The following is an 18,830-nucleotide window of genomic DNA, read 5'->3' as shown; positions in this document are numbered from 1 at the left end:
TTCGGGGGTTTTTGTTGTTGTTTTTTAGTTCTTTTGAAATGAAAGTTTTTATGAAGAAATGTGGACAAAAAGACTGATATTCTTGTTCTCTCCTCAAAAATTTGGACAGAATAATGTATAAAATAGGATGTCATGAGGGGCCAAGTCTTTTTTCATTCTTTCATTTTTTCAGAGAGGAGCCCTTCTAGATTTGGGGTACTAGTAGATGAGGATACAGGATAAGATCTAGTCAATTGTTTACCCTAAGCTTATGTATATACATTTTTTTTTTATGGTTCAGAACTGTGACTTTTGCCTATATAGGGGAACTTGTGGTTCAGAAATTCCCTCCAGTAATAGAGATCAGCAACTCATGTGTACCTTACATACTTAGATATAATACACCACCATCTAATTTGATAAAGTAATAGCCTCTTAATGGTTGTGACATTTAATAGCAAAATAGTTTAAGTAAAAATAGAAAAATGAAGTATTATGGGCATAAGACATAAATAAATATGTTCTGCTCAGGTTCAACATTTTCGTGATAAAGAATCTCGCTTAAACCAGGAGCTAGAAAGATTGCGTAACCATCTTATAGAAACAGAAGATTCTTATACCCGTGAAGCTTTGGCTGCAGAAGACCGAGAAGCTAAACTAAAAAAGAAAATTACAATATTGGAAGAAAAGCTAGTTTCATCCTCTAATGCAGTGGAAAATGCCAGGTAACATTTAAAAATAAAATTTTAGGCATTACAATGCATGAGACTAGCCTTTTTAGTGTGTGCAAAATTTTTGTTGATGTAATGAAAAATCTTAAATTTTAAGCAAAGAATTGACACAATTCATGCAGATTAGATTTTATTAGGTAAATGATTATTGTTGAATATGTGTTTCAATGGGATATTAGCTTAACATTTCGTTATAGGTTAACTATTGAAAAATAGGAAATGAGATAATAAACTGCATTATAGAAACTTAAGTTAATTGGGCAGTCTGACTTGTTATTTTTCTTGCTCCTGAGACTATATTCTTGAGGGAAGGGATCATGTCTTATTCATCTTTGTATTTCCCCATACAGCCTGGTACAGTACCTTGAACCTGGAAATGTATTGAGAGAAACATTGTAAAATTTTCAACTTATATAATATCTTTATCATCCTTATACTCTAGCCTTACTGACATAGGCAGTTCTCAGAAATTGAGAAAAATATTTTTGAAACTTATACTGTCATCTGCTTCTCATATCAGCTGTGAAGGAAAATGCTTCATATTAAATACATTTTATACTGGTTTAGTAGAATAAGTGCTTTTTTTTCCTCCCAGTTTGAAAAGCTGCTATAAACATGAAAAGACTTGTGAAAAATTATAAAAAACAAAAATTTTTATGATGCCTTATCATTGTAGTGTTTTACAGGTTTTATACATTTTATGAATTTTATTATTTGATGCTCTAATATTGTAGGACAACATGTTATTATGGGAAGAATATTGTACTGATTCAAACTCTTCCAGTAATGCTTTTGTGATCTTTGGCAAGTTGCTTTGCCTTCTGTGGGTCTCAGTTTCCTTTTTCTGTATAGTGAGATGCATTGATACACAGGCAGTAATTATGTTCATTTTATAAATGAGGAAGTTTTATCTTAAGGAGATGGAAACAATATCCCATCTTTTTTCCCCCCAGGTCAACAAGCATTTTTTTTTTCCATTTTGTACAAGAAAACTTAATTTAAAAAAAATGAAAGAAAGTGAAAAATATGCTTCAGTCTATTCCATCAATATTAGTTCTTTCTTTGGAGGTGGATAGTATGTTTCATCAGTAGTCCTTTGGAATTGTCCCGAATCATTGCATTGTTGAGAATAGTTAAATCATCTACAGTTCTTCATCAAACAAAATTGCTGTCTCTGTGTACAATGTTCTCTTGGTTCTGCTCACTTCACAATACATCATTTCATACATGTCTTTCCAGGCCTTTCTGAAGTCATCCTGCTTGTCATTTCTTATAGCACAATAATATTCTATCACCATCATATGCCACAGTTTGGTTAGCCATTCCTCAGTTGATGGGTATTCCTTTGATTTCCAATTCTTAGCCACCACAAAAAGAGCTGCTATAAATATTTTTGTACAAATAGGTCTTTTTCTTTTTTGAGGGATATCTTTGCAATATCCCCCCCCCTCTCTTTTTTCCAGGGCAGTGAGGGTTAAGTGACTTGCCCAAGGTCACACAGCTAGGAAGTGTCAAGTGTCTGAAGCCGAATTTGAACTCAGGTCCTCCTGAATCCAGGGCCGGTGCTCTATCCACTGTGCCACCTAGCTGCCCCCACAATACCCCATCTTTTAACACATTTTTGAATCATAAAACATTATAATCTTTGAGAAATCAAAGTTGTGAGTCTTCAGAAAAGTACTAGGAAGATTCATGGTAGACATAAATAAGTTATATGATATTACAACAATATAATGCTAAATTATGCATGTTATGGCAATCATTCAATTATGCAAAATATATGCATAAAGTAGCATAAAAGCTATTATCAAAGAAGTTTAGAATTGGAAATATTGGTGGTGAGTTATTTATGAGAGCGACTGATAATAGATGGACAGTTCCTTTACTGTAGGAGAGCCATGTAAGGTTAGGAGATCTAGGGGAAGGCTTCTAGCATGTTGAGTAGAACTTTTTTGAAATTTATAAGAAGAAATAGTTGAAAGTCATAGATAGTGAGAAGGGCATGAATAGGTTGTGATCTGGACCACTGGCAACAGTAACTAAATTGATGAGGTTACAGATTTATTGAAATATTAAGGAAGGTAATTGCAAAAAGTTTAAAGGAATAGAAATACTCTTTTAAATTTTCAAGAAAGTACAAAGTTAGAATTGCTTTTGATAGTTTTACTTAAAAATGGGTAAATCTAAATAAGAAAAATAAAATTATTTCCCAAACTTCATATGCACAGGAAATAATTAGCAGGTGCCATATGAAATGATAATTGTTTTTTTAAAAACATTATTAGCTTGACTAATACCAACAAACATGAATATTTCTATCTACAGAGATAAAGAAAGTGTTTCACATGAAACCACAAATCTCATTATATACAGCTTATTTTTTTAAGTATGTATTAAATGGGCAGCTAGGTGGCGCAGTGGATAGAGCTTGGGCCTTGGAGTCAGGAGGACCTGAGTTCAAATCTGGCCTCGGACACTTGACACTTACAAGCTGTGTGACCCTGGGCAAATCACTGAACCCCAATTGCCTCACCAAAAAAAAAAAAAAAAGTAGTACGTATTAAATGCAGTACTTTAGTTCCCAAAACTCTCCCGCTTGTCCATGTTTCCTTCCTTCTCCTGTTCTTTCCTGTACATTTTGAAGTACCTTGTTGAAGCTCGATTTTTTGTTTTGTTTTGTTTTGGGGGGTATTGCTAGTGTAACCTCCCTCATGTACTGCCCTTACCCCTTCCCTGTAACATGTTAGCACAGTCATGCTAAGGATCCACATTTAGTCCATGTTTAAAAATGTATGTGTACTTTTGTACCTCTAGTCAAGAGTTTGGGAAGCATGTTTCATCTTTGGTCAGTTGGCCACTGCATTGGGCATTGTTTTTAAGTTTTTCAAAGCTATCTTTATGATGTTATAGTTGTTGTATAAATTATTCTCCTGATTCTGCTCATTTCATCCTGTATCAGTTCTTTTAAGTTTTGCTAGGTTTCTATGAATCTATCCTCTCTATCTTTTCTTAGCGCATAATAATATTCTACTACAGTCACATGCCATGATTTTATTCAATTATATTCATCATATTGAATTTTATTCAATTTTATTTCCCATTCATTGTGTCAAATATGTAGAGTGGGTAGGTGATGCTAAGTGGGAGCTTTCATTATTTATGATCTTCTAATTTCAATTAGACAATGAATATTTATTAAGCACTTTCTATGTCCCAGGCATTTCACTAGGTGTTGAGAATGTCAATATAATGAATAAAATAGTCTCTACTCGACGAGTTTACATTCTAATGGGGAGGGGGGAGACAACAAGTATAAGAATAAGAATATGCAGGATAAATTTAAAGAGAATAAATACAAGTAACACAAGTTGTTAAATATAAGTAGTTTGAAAGGAAGGGCACTAGTGGTTGGGGATATTGGGAAAGGCTTCACTTAGAAGGTGCTACTTGAATTATGTCTTAAAGGAAGGGAGAGATTATATGAAGTAGAGGTGAGGAGTGGGGGTACATTTCAGGAATGGGGACAGCAAGTACAAAGGCACAGAGACGAGAGGTGGAGTATTGTGTCTGTGGAACAGAGAGAAGCCATTTTTCTGGATTGCAGAACATAGGAAGGGGAGCAGTATTCAGTAAGGTTGGAAAGGTAGGTTGGGGCCAGCTTGTGAAAAGCTATAAAAGTTAAGCAGAGGAGGTTATATTTTCTCCTAGAGGCAGTTAGAAACCACTGGAGTTTATTGAGTAGCAGAGTGACATCGTGAGATCTGTGCATGAAGAAATTTACTTTGGCAGCTGCATAAATGATGAACTGGAGTTTACAGTAACTTGAGGTAGAGAAATCAATTAGGAAGCTGTTGTAACAGTCCAGGGGAGAGGTGATGGGAACCTAAGCTAAGGGGTGAGCAGAGAAAGGGAAAGGGCTTGTGTGGGAATTGTGGAGGTAGAAATTACACTTCTCTTATTTTCCAAATTGTATAGATTATACCAATCCTTTATCCTGGAATCCATAATATAAATATTAACAGCAGTAAAATGAATTCTAGGAGTCCGCAGCATTATGTAGTGATGAATGGTTTGTCTTCATAAGTCTTTCATCATTATACAGCAAATTCAATTGAGTCCTATATCTGATCTTATGACTTTCCTATGGAACTAACTCCAGAGGTGCCTTATTACCTCTGGGACAAAATATAAAACTCCCTTTTCTAAGCTTTTCAAGTCCAATACTACCTGATCATCTTGTTTTTCTAGCATTTTTCTAGCATTATTCCCCCTTCCAAATTTTGCAAACTGGCCTTTTCTCTATTCCTCTCATGTCTGTTCACTGGCTGTCTCCTATTTCTGGAATGTACTCTTTATTTGCCACTACTTAATAGAGTCCTTCTTTTAAAAACTCATTTCAAGCACATGTAGCCTTTCTTCCATCCACTCAACTGCTAGTGTCCCCCCCCCCATACTACCTTGTATTTAATAACTTCTTTTTATTCTCTATATGTTTATACTTCTATTTATTGTTTGCCCATTTAGAATTTGAACTTGATGTGAAAGGTTCATGTGAGTTTTGTATAGGTATTTTAAAACTCAATTTTGTGACACTGATTTTCAGGAAATGTGGTCTATTAAAGACCATATCAAAAGTTATGTTGTGATTTAAAAAACTTTGAAAATTCATTGAAGGAAAAATTGAAACCAAGATGTTGATTGCGCTTAAAATTCTGAAACATAATTGACTTGTAATATCATAGAATCCTAGGTGTTGGAAGTAACTTAAAGAACCCTAGTTTTGAAATCAAAAGACTCGAATTTTATTCACAGTTTTGCTACTTCCTAGTTTGTTCAAATAACTTACCCTCACTGAACTTCAGTTTTTTCACCTATAAAATGAGTAACCTTTGTTTTAGCTAACAAGGGATGTGGGGGAAATTCTTTTTTTAAAAAAAAATTATTAAAGTATTTTATTATTTTCCAGTTACATGTAGAAGAGATGGTTTTCAACATTTGTTTTTATAAGATTTCTAGTTTCAAATTTTTTTCCCTTCCTCCCCCCTCCCCAAGGCAGCAAATAATCTGATATAGGTTATATATGTACAATCAAATTAAACATATTTCTGCATTAGTCATGCTGTGAAAGAAGAATCAGAGAAAAAAGGAAAAACCTCAAAAAAGAAAAACAACAGCACCAAAAACAAAAGAAATAGTATAGTTCAATCTGCATCCATATTCCACAGTTCTTTTTTTTTTTCTGGATTTGGAGAGCATTTTCCATCATGAGTCTTTTGGAACTCTCTTGTACCATTGTATTGGTGAGAAGAATCCAGTCCATCACAGTTGATCAACACACAATTTTGATGATACTGTGTATAATGTTCTCCTGGTTGTGCTCATCTCACTCAGCATCAGGTCATGCAAGTCCTTCCAGGTTTCTCTGAAATCCACCTGCTTGTCGTTTCTTAAAGTACAGTAGTATTTCATTACATTCATATACCACAACTTGTTCAGCCATGTCCCAATTGATGGGCAACTGTGGGGGAAATTCTTAGTAGACTTTGTAAACATGCTGTGTGACTGTGTAATACAGCAGTAGTTTGATTTCTGTCCCACTGTAAGACTTTCTTCTACATCTCTTGAAGCTGCCCTTTAAAGTCCTTTGTGAGACAACTCTGGCCCAAGTTACTATCATACTTCTTCCTTACCTGTCTTCTGTTAGATATCAAAATGAAGAAAACTCAGGAAAACTAAAGTTAAATCCGACACCAGAAGATCTGGTTCAGCTTGGACCAAATGACTATTAAGGTTGCATCCAACTCCTAAGATTTTTCGATTCCATGAGAAATTATAGTTTAGAATTTTAGCCCATAATTCTGATGTTGGCTAATTTTATTATTATTATTATTATTATTATTATTATTATTTTTTGCTGACAATCTCTATTAGTGTATCATTGGATTAGAGTTCTAGAGCTGGAAGGGAACTGAGAGACCATCTAGTCTTAACTCTGATATTATAGATGAGGAAACTGAGAGGGTGGTTGTTGCTTGTCCACGGTCACACAGGTAGTAAATGTCAGAGATATGATTTGAACCTAAATCTAATGATTCTAGTAACTACTTTGCACTATATTGCACTGCCTCATAATTCTTGATTTTTAATATTACTGCTATTTCTTGAAAATTATTGTCACAATAATAGCTCAAAATTATTCAACAAAAATGGTTTTAAACTCAATTTAATTTAATAAATAAAATATTAATATCTAAATGGTTCATGTTAAAGGCCTATTTTATAACTGTTTCATTCTTGTCAGGGTATCTCAGTGTATTTTTAAAAGTGTTTTTATTTTTATTTGTTTTGTTTTTAAGTCATCAAGCCAGTCTCCAAGTGGAATCTTTGCAAGAGCAGCTGAATGTAGTTTCCAGGCAGAGAGATGAAACTGTACTTCAGCTTTCTGTTTCTCAGGACCAAGTAAAACAGTATGCACTGTCACTAGCCAATCTACAAATGGTACTAGAACAATTTCAGCAAGGTAAATTTTACGTTGTATTCAGTCTAGTGAAAAATAATAGTCTTGAGATGAGGGTTTTTTTCCCCTTTTTCCATTTTAGGTTACATGATCTAATCTCTTTATTCTTGAGGTGCTCTGACCCACAGGAAATATCCATGGAGGGACACACACAAATAACAGCTCAATTTATGTTTCAGTTCTATAAATTTCAGACGTTTACTTTGAAATTAAGAATAGGAAATCTCCACCACATGCAGTGGGAAAATAAGCAAAAGAAATAGCAAATGAGGTTGGAAGAGGGCAAAAGACCTGTAGGGGGGAAAAGGATCAGCAATAGATATTGAAATGTCTGTTGGAGGTTTCATTCTGCTGTTTGTGCTGTCAGTGGGCTTCAGAGTATTTTCACCTATTTATTGCTCTTTGAAAAGTATATTAGCTTATTAGCCATTATCATATCTTCATATGTGTTCTGAATGGGATAACTGGAACAGCTAATATGTTTTCAGATAATTTTCTGGGGACAATATGCTTACAACCATAGTAATTTTCTCCTGAGGGCCAGATGAAAAGAATGAAAGGCTAGCTTCACATCTTTGCAGGTGATAATAATGTTACTTTTATTTTAGGTAGTGTCTCTTTTTTTCCAAAGTTAAAGTCTTAAGGTAAAGTACAGTAACTTTCTTTGTAAGAGATCATTTCAGATGTGTCTGTTGCATTCCTGAAGGCTTGTTAAAATGTGTATGAAAATATAAATAAAAAGAAAAGACCTTTTTTTTTTTTGTAGAAGAAAAGGCTATGTATTCAGCTGAACTAGAAAAGCAAAAGAAAGAGATGGCTGAATGGAAGAGAAAAGCAGAGAATCTAGAAGGACAGGTCATATCATTACAGGTAAGTAGAAGGCATTTTCCTTTTAATTATGAAAAAATCTCTTTGAACAATTAGTTTGTATGTGTGAAATGATGTAAAATCAAGATAATTATTAGAGAGCTCTTGAGTATCATAGAGGAGAACACTAATAAACTCAGAGGATGGAAAATGTAAATTTTACCCCTGAAAAAAATTTCTAGCTTTGAGCAAATTGATCTCCAAACTGTATGATTTTTATTGGCAAAAAATAGATCACTGTCTGCCACTAGGCATTTTAAAAAGTCTATAGAAATAAATAATTATAGCCCCACCCCCCCATATTTTTTTTTTAATTGAGCTAGGAAATTGAGTCAGGTTTATCTCTCTTGCAAATTGGGAAATAGAATACCTATAAAAATCATACACACAAACCTGCATTCATATTTATTTATACAGGTATGAATTTAATTTTTACTCTTCTCTGTAGAGACCTTGCTCCCATCCCCAGCCCCCTTTTTATTTTATTTGGAACAATTAATGTTACAAGGTATGATTATATTGTCTCTGGCTGGTGTATTATAGCATTACTATACTGACTGACATCTAACATTTAGAGAGTTTTGCAGTTACCAAATTTTAAATACAGTTAAGTCTCATAATAACAACTGGTGTTCATAGCACTCTTATGGATTATTAGTATAAGTGGTAATATTTCTATTTCTGAGATCATTGCTATAATCAGTTTTAGATATGTCAAGGGAATCTTTTAGTATAGCCTCTCCATTTTACAGACGAAGAGACCAATATCCAGAGAAGAAATGAATTATGATCATGTAACCAAGGAGTGATAGCGTCAACATTGAAGTTCAGTTTTACTGGTTTCTGTTCCATTGTTTTTTCTCCACTATATGCTACTGAAACTCAGAGTTTGTGACTTTACCAAGGTCACACAGCTAGTACATGGAAAATCAGTATCCAAACTCACATCCTCCAAGTCTGCATTTATCTGGCATCTTTGAGGAATAAACTATGCCACCTTAGTGAATTTTCTAGATAATTGAAGATTATACCTTTAAGCACTGAAATTTATTTTAACCATTTTTGTTGACAACTGTCTAATTCTTACAATGTTTGCATTGATGGTAACCTTAGAGGTAATATGGTTCAACATCATCATTTTAGATGAGTAAACAGGCACAGAGAAGTAAAATAATTTTTCTAAGCCTAGTATATGATTAGAATCCAGGTCTTCATGTTCACTGTTCTTTATTTTACATCATGTCTAAGATGCAATCCCTTACTTTTCAAAAAACTCTAAATATAAATTTAAGCTGTTCTTGATAATTCATGGTCATCATTAACATCGATCATTGAATAATGATATAATTATGTCCTTTGAAACTGTTAAAGAGTCTTAGGTGAAGTAGCTCTAAAATGCTATGCTTTTTGAATAATTCTTTGCTTTTTGTAATTTTTTTGTGATTACTGTCTTGCTTTTTTAGCATGTTAGCCTTTTGCAGTCCCCATAACTTCTTTCCCCTCTTACTCTTTAAGTTGTGTGTAATTTAAGATTCTAAATGTGGATTCTATTCTGTTCCCCCAGTTTTAGGGGAAACTGGCTAAAATCACTGATAAAACGAGTTTAGGTTTTTAAGGGTTTATTGAAAAATAGAAAGAGAAAGATTGAGAACAGAATTCCAACAGCCTGGCATTCCTATCTTTCCTCAAATTTCCTGTGAAGTCCTCTGCCACCACCACCACCATCAAGTCAGGAACCCAAAAGAAAGAGCTCTCTGCGCAGGCCCTCTTTCCTCCTTCCTGTCTCCTCCCAGAAAATAGGAGGCTTCTCAAGTTGATTTGTTGGTAGCCTTGATAGACAGCACCCATGAGCAAACGTCACTTCCTGACGCCAAGGAAAAGCCACATGGCCTTGCCCTCTGAGGCATTCTCCTCATGGTGGAGCTTTCCTATAGTAAGTCTTCAGTAGGTGGCATCATTCCAATTATTACAGTTGCTACTTCTAGGAGAAGTAGTATGGTAGAATAGAAAGAACTGAGTATGAATTGGGAGTCCTGGATTCGAGTGTCATCTCTGATACTAATTAGTTATGTGGCTGTAGTCCTCTTTGCCTCCTCAGTACCCTAATTTGTAAAATTTAAAGACTGATAGACTCTACATGATCTCTGCAATTCATTCCACCTGTAATTCATATACTAGCTGATTTGGACTGTATCTTTGAGGTCATTCACTCCAGTCTATGTAGGAATGTCCATTCTGACATTCTCAGTAGCTTTCACACTACCTTATGAGGCAGTGTGTTCTTCCACTTTTGGATATCCCTCAGTGTTGGAGGAATTTTTTCTTTCTGTCAAGCAGAAATTTGCCTCTTGGCAAGTTTCATCTGTTTCTCCTATTTCTACCTGTAATAAGTTTAAAATCTTTCTTTTACATGGTAGCTCCTTAAATGCTTGAAGATACCTTTCATACTTTCCAGTGTCTTCTCTTCTCCAAGCTAAGCATCCTTAATTCCTTCCTAGTTCTTTTCTTTTTTCTTTTTTCCCCTCACCATCCTGGTTGCCCTTCTTGAATGGGTTCCAGTTTGAATTGTCCCTTTTTTGATGTGGAGCCTAGAACTAAATTCTGTGCTATTGATTTTGAATAGTAAATTCTTTTTTTATTATTTTTATTTTTTTTAATTAATAAAGTATTTTATTTTTTTTCCCATTACATGTAAAGATAGTTCTCAACTTTTGTTTATACAAGCTTTCCAATTTCAGATTTTTCTCCCTCCCTCCCCTCCTCACCCCTCCCCTAGACAGCAGGTAATCTGATATAGGTTTTTTATATATATATATATATATATATATATATATATATATATATATAATAACATTAATCATATTTCTGCATTAGTCATGTTATAAGAGAAAAATCAGAGCAATGATAAAAACCTCAAAATAGAAAAACAATAGCACCAAAAACAAAAGAAATAGTATGGTTCATTTAGCATCTATACTCCACAGTTCTTTTTTTTTTTTTCTCCCTGGATTTGGAGATCCTCTTCTATCATGAGTTCCCTGGAACTCCTCTGTACCATTGCATTGGTGAGAAGAATATAGTCCATCACAGTAGATCAACACTCAATGTTGATGATACTGTGTACAATGTTCTTCTGGTTCTGCTCATCTCACTCATCATCAGCCCACGCAAGACCTTCCAGGTTTCTCTGAACTCCTGCTGCTCATCGTTTCTTACAGCACAATAGTATTCCATTGTATTCATATACCACAACTTGTCCAGCCATTCCCCAATTGATGGGCATCCCCTCAACTTCCAATTCCTTACCACCACATAAAGAGCAGCTATAAATATTTTTGTACATGTGGGTCCCTTTCCCCTTTCCATGATTTCTTTGGGAAAAAGACCCAAAAGTGGTATTGCTGGGTCAAAGGGTACGCACAGCTTTATTGCCCTTTGGGCATAATTCCAAATTGCTCTCCATAATGGTTGGATTAGTTCACAGCTCCACCAAAAATGCATTAGTATTCCAATTTTTCCACAGCTTCTCCAACATTTATTATCTTCCTTTTTTGTCATTTTAGCCAATCTGATAGGTGTCAGGTGGTACCTCAGAGTTGTTTTAATTTGCATCTCTCTAATCATTAGAGATTTAGAGCATTTTTTTCATATGGGAATAGATAGCTTTGGTTTCTTCATCAGAAAACTGCCTGTTCATATCCTTTGACCATTTCTCAATTGGGGAATGACTTGGATTCTTATAAATTTGATTTAGTTTCCTATATATTTTAGAAATGAGGCCTTTATCAGAAGTACTGGCCATAAAAATTGTTTCCCAGCTTTCTGCCTCCCTTCTGATTTTGGATGCATTGTTTCTGTTTGTACAAAAATTTTTTAATTTAATCAAAATCATCCATTTTGTATTTTATAATATACTCTATCTCTTGTTTGGTCATAAACTGTCTTTCCAAAGATCTAATAGGTAGACTTGAACAGTAAATTCTAATGAGTTTTCTTCTCTTAAAGGAAAACTTAGAAGAAGCAAATGCTGCTTTAGATTCAGCATCAAGACTTACAGAACAATTGGATCTCAAGGAAGAACAAATTGAAGAACTTAAAAAACAAGGTATAAATACATGTCTTTATTCTAAAAGAATAGTGTTATATTAGAAATGTACTGAAGATAGGCATCTAATAGCTTTAATAGTAAAGCATAGTTAGTCTCGTTGTAGTGTTTATGGTTTTGCATTCCAGTTAATTCTGTCTGTTCTATTCCAGTTCATTGAAACATAGTGCTAATAACCAGGGCTTTAAATTATGTTCCTTCCTATGCATTTTAATTTTACTTTGTGATATGGCCACAAATTGTATGCATAGTTCCAACCTGGCACCTAGTCAATTTTTGCCTTTCCTCACAAGGAGAAGAGTAGCTAGAGGGTAAAGGCCATCTGTCCACTCTAATGAAAATAAGATCCTAAGTACACATGAAAAATGCTATAGATCAACCCAAATATCAGAAGATGGCAGGTTGTCAGTATCTTGCTTGCTTTCTTGAACATAGTTTACATGGAATACATATTTCTGTACATTCAGCCAGTTCTTTGAGGTTGTTGGTGCTAAATTTTAGGACATAAACTGGAATTCAATCTGGTCATATGATACAGTATACATTTTGGAGAATAATGTTTGGCTAATATATCATTCCTATATATATTCTCTTGGGTTGCCCATGAAAGTGGTCTACTCCAGGGCCATACCTGAAAGTGCTGTTCAAAGAAGTGCTAAGAGTTTATAAAGACAGGCCATATACATGGTTCAGGAGAGAGAATAATGTACCAGAGACTTTGATCTACATTAGGTAATCAATAACTGACTATTCAGTGGGGAGCCCAGAAGCAAATGTTCATCAGAGGTTGGGGGGTCAGAAAATAGGGCAGTGGTGCTCAGGGTAGTCATTGTGTCAGGAATCATGCAAACAAGAAGTTAGTGCATAGATAAATACTGTATAGTAGGGCAGGTGATGTGCTGAAGGAGTCAGACAGATGAGTACCTAAGAATATATAAAGGCATAGTCAAAAGTCCAGACAGGCAGTTTGGAAACAGAAGGTCTTTAGAAACTGAAGGGGCCAGAGAGTTATCCCAAAAAGCAGATTTAAGGCACCAGCACCAAGACTTCCTTGGTTTTGAGTCACTGCTCCATAACATTTTTATTTACATAGAGAACAGTACCTGAGCTCATTGGTGGATATAGAAAAATGATTATATCTCTTTAGGAGTATGTGCTTGGAAAAAAATCCTGAGTGTATTACTTCTTTCTGAGGAAGTAGGTAGCATGCTCTATCATCAGTCCAGGTTTTTGGATATGGCCAATGGAGGTATTTGCTTTGCTTGACTATGCATATGAAGGTGGGTTTTTTCCCCAGTGGGGGAGTGGGAGGGAGAGAAGATGGATTTTTGTTTATCACAAAAAGGTAATTAAATTGAAAAGAAGATTAACAGATCTTAACAGGTCTAGTCTTTATACAGTTTAGCTCTAGATAGCTAGAAACTGTTGGTAGTTCCAGTCTACCCTAGTTACTGAAGAAAGTCATATACTAGAAACAGACTAGACAATGGAGCCAAGAAACATTCTCAGCTTACAAAGGATTGTCACATCAGTGATAGATGGTGTACCAGTATAAAATATCTAACCAAACTTGCATGTGAAGACATTGATCTGATATTCATAATTCTCAGCAACAGGAACTTTGGTGAGTCAAAATTCTTATGCTTTTTTATAGATGATATATATCATCAGAGTCCCTGAACTACTTGCTTCTCCAAAAGTATTACCTCTTCAACAACAATGCCATTTAAAATCTTATTATTCACAGATTTTGTTATGTGTTTTCTATATGTTATTGCCATATTGTATTGAGTAGAATAGGGCTTCTTAAAATTTTTCCATACATAACCCTGGATACATAGTTATATAAAATAGGTATACATAACCTTTCACTGTTGCCAAATTTTTCTCGACCCTTACATTCAGTTACTTGACCCCATATGGGGTCATGATCCACGGTTTAAGAAGCTAGGGTCTAGAACACTGATGCATTAGAAATTCAAAGTGATTTTCATCTTGTGTTCAATAACTTGGTTCATTTTGTAGAATTAACAAAAACCATATTAAAGTTCTGTTATTCTTAAACAACTATGGTATTTGAGGTAAAGGCAAGCAGCCAGTGTTGCTCAGATAGGAAAGTGGTGTAAAAGGACATTTCCTCCATCAAGTTTTTAAGTATGTTTTTGCTTAAAAGGTGTCATCTCATATCCATGTGAGTGATTAATTTATCTTTTATACACTCATAACTATTAAGAAATTTGAATTCTTAAAAATCTGTATATCCTTTTGATATTATAAATAAATTCTTGATTAACTTGATTGATTCAGAAGGGCCATTGTATTTTTGCTTTCATATGCTTTCATAGATTATTAAGCACTTTAAATGTTGATGGATGTTGTAATACTGTACTTTATTTTTAACACAAAACTTGGCCAGACAGTAAAGAAATTTGCCAGAAGAAACAACTTTGAAAAAGATGAATGGCTTTTGCTCTGAGAGAGTACATAGTGCCTTAAACTGTAGAAGAAAAGTTAATAAATTGTTTTTCTTCATAAGCATCCGTAGATTGAGAATTAGAATGATTAGTTAATATAAAGTTTCAACATTTAAACAATATAAGGAAATAATTTTTAAAAGAAGTTGTGTTTTATTCAAAAATTTTTAATTATCTCATCTCTGTAGAGATGAGATAATTTTTTGTGTGTGTATTCAGCCTTAGGAAAAGCTAAATTCAATTGGAAACAATAAAGCCTAACCAACAGAACATTTTACAAGTAAGACCTGTTTAATGTGTATTACCAATATTAAAATTGTAGATTGTTGAATTATTTTAACATTTAGTTGTAAAGTAAATCTCATTTAGATAAAAACAAAGGAGTCATCTAGTATGCCTTCTGTCCAATACAGCAATGTCCTCTGCAACATATCTTACAGTGTCTGTTTAAATGTGAGTGAGCAAGAGTGAGCTTTGATTTAACAAGGTAGTCTGTTCTATTTTTTGAAAGCCCTAATAGATTTATAGTAAATGGCTAGAAAAGACCTGTGCAGTGGAAAAAAATGGCATCATCAATCAGTCAATAATCACATATTTATTAAGTCCCTAAAATGTACCAGTTATTGTGTTAGAAGGATTTAGGATTACAGATACAATAGGAGAGACAGTGGCCACTTGTCAATTTAATCTGCATTATTAAAAAATGAAAACAGGGGCAGCTAGGTAGCACAGTGGATAAAGTACCGGCCCTGGATTCAGGAGTGCCTGAGTTCAAATCCGGCCTCAGACACTTAACACTTACTAGCTGTGTGACCCTGGGCAAGTCACTTAACCCCAATTGCCTCACACACACAAAAAAATGAAAACAAATAGTAAGTCAAGCTTGATTTATAACATTTCTTCAGTTTCTGTGGTATAAATATACTTCCCCATTAGATTGTAAGCGCTTTAAAGACAAGGACAGTTTTTCTTTTTCTTGTTTCTATTTTCAGTGTTTAGCACAGGGACTGGCACATAATAGGTGCTTCATACATGTTGGTTAGTTTATTCATTCAACCCTACACTGAGAATTTAATAATTGGCTCTCAGAAGCAGGGTTAAGCAGCTCCATTATAACCCCTGGAGGAAGGACAGATAGTTGGGGAATATCTGGAAAGGTTTTATGGTAGTGTATGGTACCTCAGTTGCTTGTATCTTAGAGGAAGAGAGGTTCTTTGAAGTAGAGGTGAGGAGAAGATGCACTCCATTAATTGGGTATGGAAGGTAGGGGTTGGGGTGTAGTTGTGTAAGTGACAGAAGACTACTTTGGCTTGACAGCAAAATGGACGAGGAGGAGGAGGAGTGTCCTGTGAGGCTAGAAAAATAGTTTGGGACTAGGATGTATAGGACTTTAAAAGCTAAAAAGAGGAGTTTGTACTTTATCCTGGAGGCAGTTGGAAGTTGCTGGAATTGGTTGAGTTGAGGATTAATATGGTCAGATCTTGACTTAAGGAAAATCACTTTGGCAGCAGTGTGTAGGTTGGCGTGGAGAAGGGAGAGTCTTGAGGCAGGAAAAGTATAAATTTGAAGAGCTAATTTACCTGAATAATATCCATTGGAGGAACTTTATCAGTGAAGAATACAGCATGAGAAAATAATGAAAAGGAACATGAATTTACAAGTCTTATATTTTAAACAGAAAGATAAATACTGATCTATAATATAATTATTCTTATCCTTTGGTAATAACTCAACAGTGGGAGGAGGGGGCTGGCCTGGTAAAAGGGATATTCCATTGGGAGTCTGCAAGGGGATGGATGTTCCAGGGTGAGGAGGTCCCAGGTGCTGAGGGAGAATCTGAGGTAAAACCAAAGCTGAGGTGTGTGGTATTGAAGTCCAGAAAGTAGCTGAGAGGGTAATAGTCCTTATACTATTGAAGCTTACATTGTAATGGAGGAGAGGCATGGCAGCAGCAATATTATGTGCATAGGTGTATGCAAAACATAAAGCAAATGGGTAACCTTGACCTGGAAGGCTCTAGCAGCCTGGGAGCATCCAGAAAGGCTTCATTTAGAGAGATTCTAAAAGGAGAGGTAAGGAAGGAGAACCTTCTAGGTATGCCTAATAGCCAAAGGTGAATTTATGCTAGAATTTAAAAGGATATTATAACTGTAGATCAAAGGAAAAAAGGATAATTTTATACTAATTTAGTCTTAATTATCTGAGAGTTGTTGAAGGTCTTACTCAGATTTTTTCTTTTCAAGAAAATTTAGTCTCTACGCCTTATCCCATATTTTCTAAAAGTGAGAATGAAAACATACCTTAGTTTTTCTTTAAGAGAAAATTTAAAGAATTTATGAGCTAGGACTCAGATTTTTTTCTGCATTATGGAGTGGTGTTTTTTTGTTTTTTTGGGGGGGGCAATGGGGGTTAAGTGACTTCCCCAGGGTCACACAGCCAGTGTCACCTAGCCACCCCCTGCATTATGGAGTGTTAAAACAAAGGTTTAGGGGGCAGCTAGATGGCGCAGTGGATAGAGCACCGGCCCTGGAGTCAGGAGTACCTGAGTTCAAATCCGGCCTCAGACACTTAACACTTACTAGCTGTGTGACCCTGGGCAAGTCACTTAACCCCCATTGCCTCACTAAAAAAACAAAAAACAAAAAAAACACAAAGGTTTAAAGAAATGTACGTAAAGGAAGCTTCTAACATTCATAGAATTACTTTCATGATAGATTGATAGAATTTTTATTTTATATAAAACATTCAGTTTTCTAGGCCATTATTTACACAAAAACCATCTAACATTCTGTTGAAAACAGTCCAAATACATTCCAAGACATAGCTTTGTTGGCCAAACTTTTTGAAGAACTTCTTTATGGTTATCTTTAGCAAAAGTAGTATTTAAATGGAAAAATGGAAAAAGTACCAGATGTAGTTTTTGAATTGCCATAAATGGTTAACAGATTATTCTCAGTTGGATAAATGTCTAGATTCTAATAGTGCTACTAAAACTTGGGTGTTTTGGTTCTTTTTTTAGCCTAGCTTATAATATGTAAGTAAATTAATTAGTTTCCTATTTTATAGTTACATTTTTACTCATTTGAAACTTACTTAAAATTTTTCCATTTACCTAGATAATTAAAAATATTTATAGTTGACTACTAAATAGTTTATTTTCATTAAACCTCAGATTTCATGTCTTTCTTTTTTTTTTTTTTTTTTTTTTAGTGAGGCAATTGGGGTTAAGTGACTTGCCCAGGGTCACACAGCTAGTAAGTGTTAAGTGTCTGAGGCCGGATTTGAACTCGGGTACTCCTGACTCCAGGGCTGGTGATCTATCCACTGCACCACCTAGCTGCCCCTCATGTCTTTCAATAAATCGGGGTGGAAGTAGGAGCAAAATAGGAGTCCAGAATGAATGTTAAAAATTTATTTTGCTTGTAGTCTTCTAATTTTTTTTTCGTATGTTAATGGATAACTTTAGAACACAGAAAATATTTCTTTTCCTTCAGGAATGATAGTAATTTGTTATAAATCATATTCCTAGAGAATACTGTCATTAGTGCATTCAGCATCTTGATGATGTAGCATGCCTTAAATTGTTTATTTACTGTGTCTTAAAGGAAGTGTGATGACTTTTTTCAGTACCATAATAGTTTCTCTCATCTTTTTGCGGGATATCATGATATTTTAGTAAGAAACTTTTTGATATAAAGACCTGATGTTGGAGTCATGAAGACTATGTCACTAGGGTTTTGTTGCCATTAATTGTTACTTACAGGGGCAGCTAGGTGGCGCAGTGGATCGAGCACCGGCCCTGGATTCAGGAGCACCTGAGTTCAAATCTGGCCTCAAACACTTAACACTTACTAGCTGTCTGACCTTGGGCAAGTCACTTAACCCCAATTGCCTCACTAAAAAAAAAAAATTAAAAAAAATTGTTACTTACATGTATAAAATTGATGTATCAAATGCCAATTCATTTTAGTGTTAGGTTAGGAAGAGTTCCCACATATTTTTTATTATCTTAAAATTTTAGTGTTACTTAAATCATGAACTTTATAATTTAGAAATATTTTTTTACAGTGTTTAATGTTAATGTTGTACTGAGTGTGGACATTCAGTTGTCTTAACCCACTGCAGCTCAGATTTCCTGGGTTCAAGAGATCCATCAG

General features: G+C 34.7%; 1 protein-coding gene across 1 annotated transcript in view; it reads left to right on the top strand.

Moving 5' to 3' along the window:
- TRIP11 (thyroid hormone receptor interactor 11) overlaps window positions 1–18,830 on the top strand; it is a 94,366-nt gene that overhangs the window by 47,666 nt on the left and 27,870 nt on the right. Inside the window, exons 13-16 of the mRNA XM_043983707.1 lie at window positions 511–704; window positions 7,067–7,230; window positions 7,994–8,097; window positions 12,100–12,199. Coding sequence (XP_043839642.1) covers window positions 511–704; window positions 7,067–7,230; window positions 7,994–8,097; window positions 12,100–12,199 — 562 coding nt within the window. The remainder of the gene's footprint in view (window positions 1–510; window positions 705–7,066; window positions 7,231–7,993; window positions 8,098–12,099; window positions 12,200–18,830) is intronic.

Source organism: Dromiciops gliroides, chromosome 2, assembly GCF_019393635.1.
Source record: "Dromiciops gliroides isolate mDroGli1 chromosome 2, mDroGli1.pri, whole genome shotgun sequence".
NCBI lineage: Eukaryota > Metazoa > Chordata > Mammalia > Microbiotheria > Microbiotheriidae > Dromiciops > Dromiciops gliroides.
The sequence above is the reverse complement of the archived record's forward strand: the minus strand, read 5'-3'. Positions and strand labels throughout refer to the sequence as shown.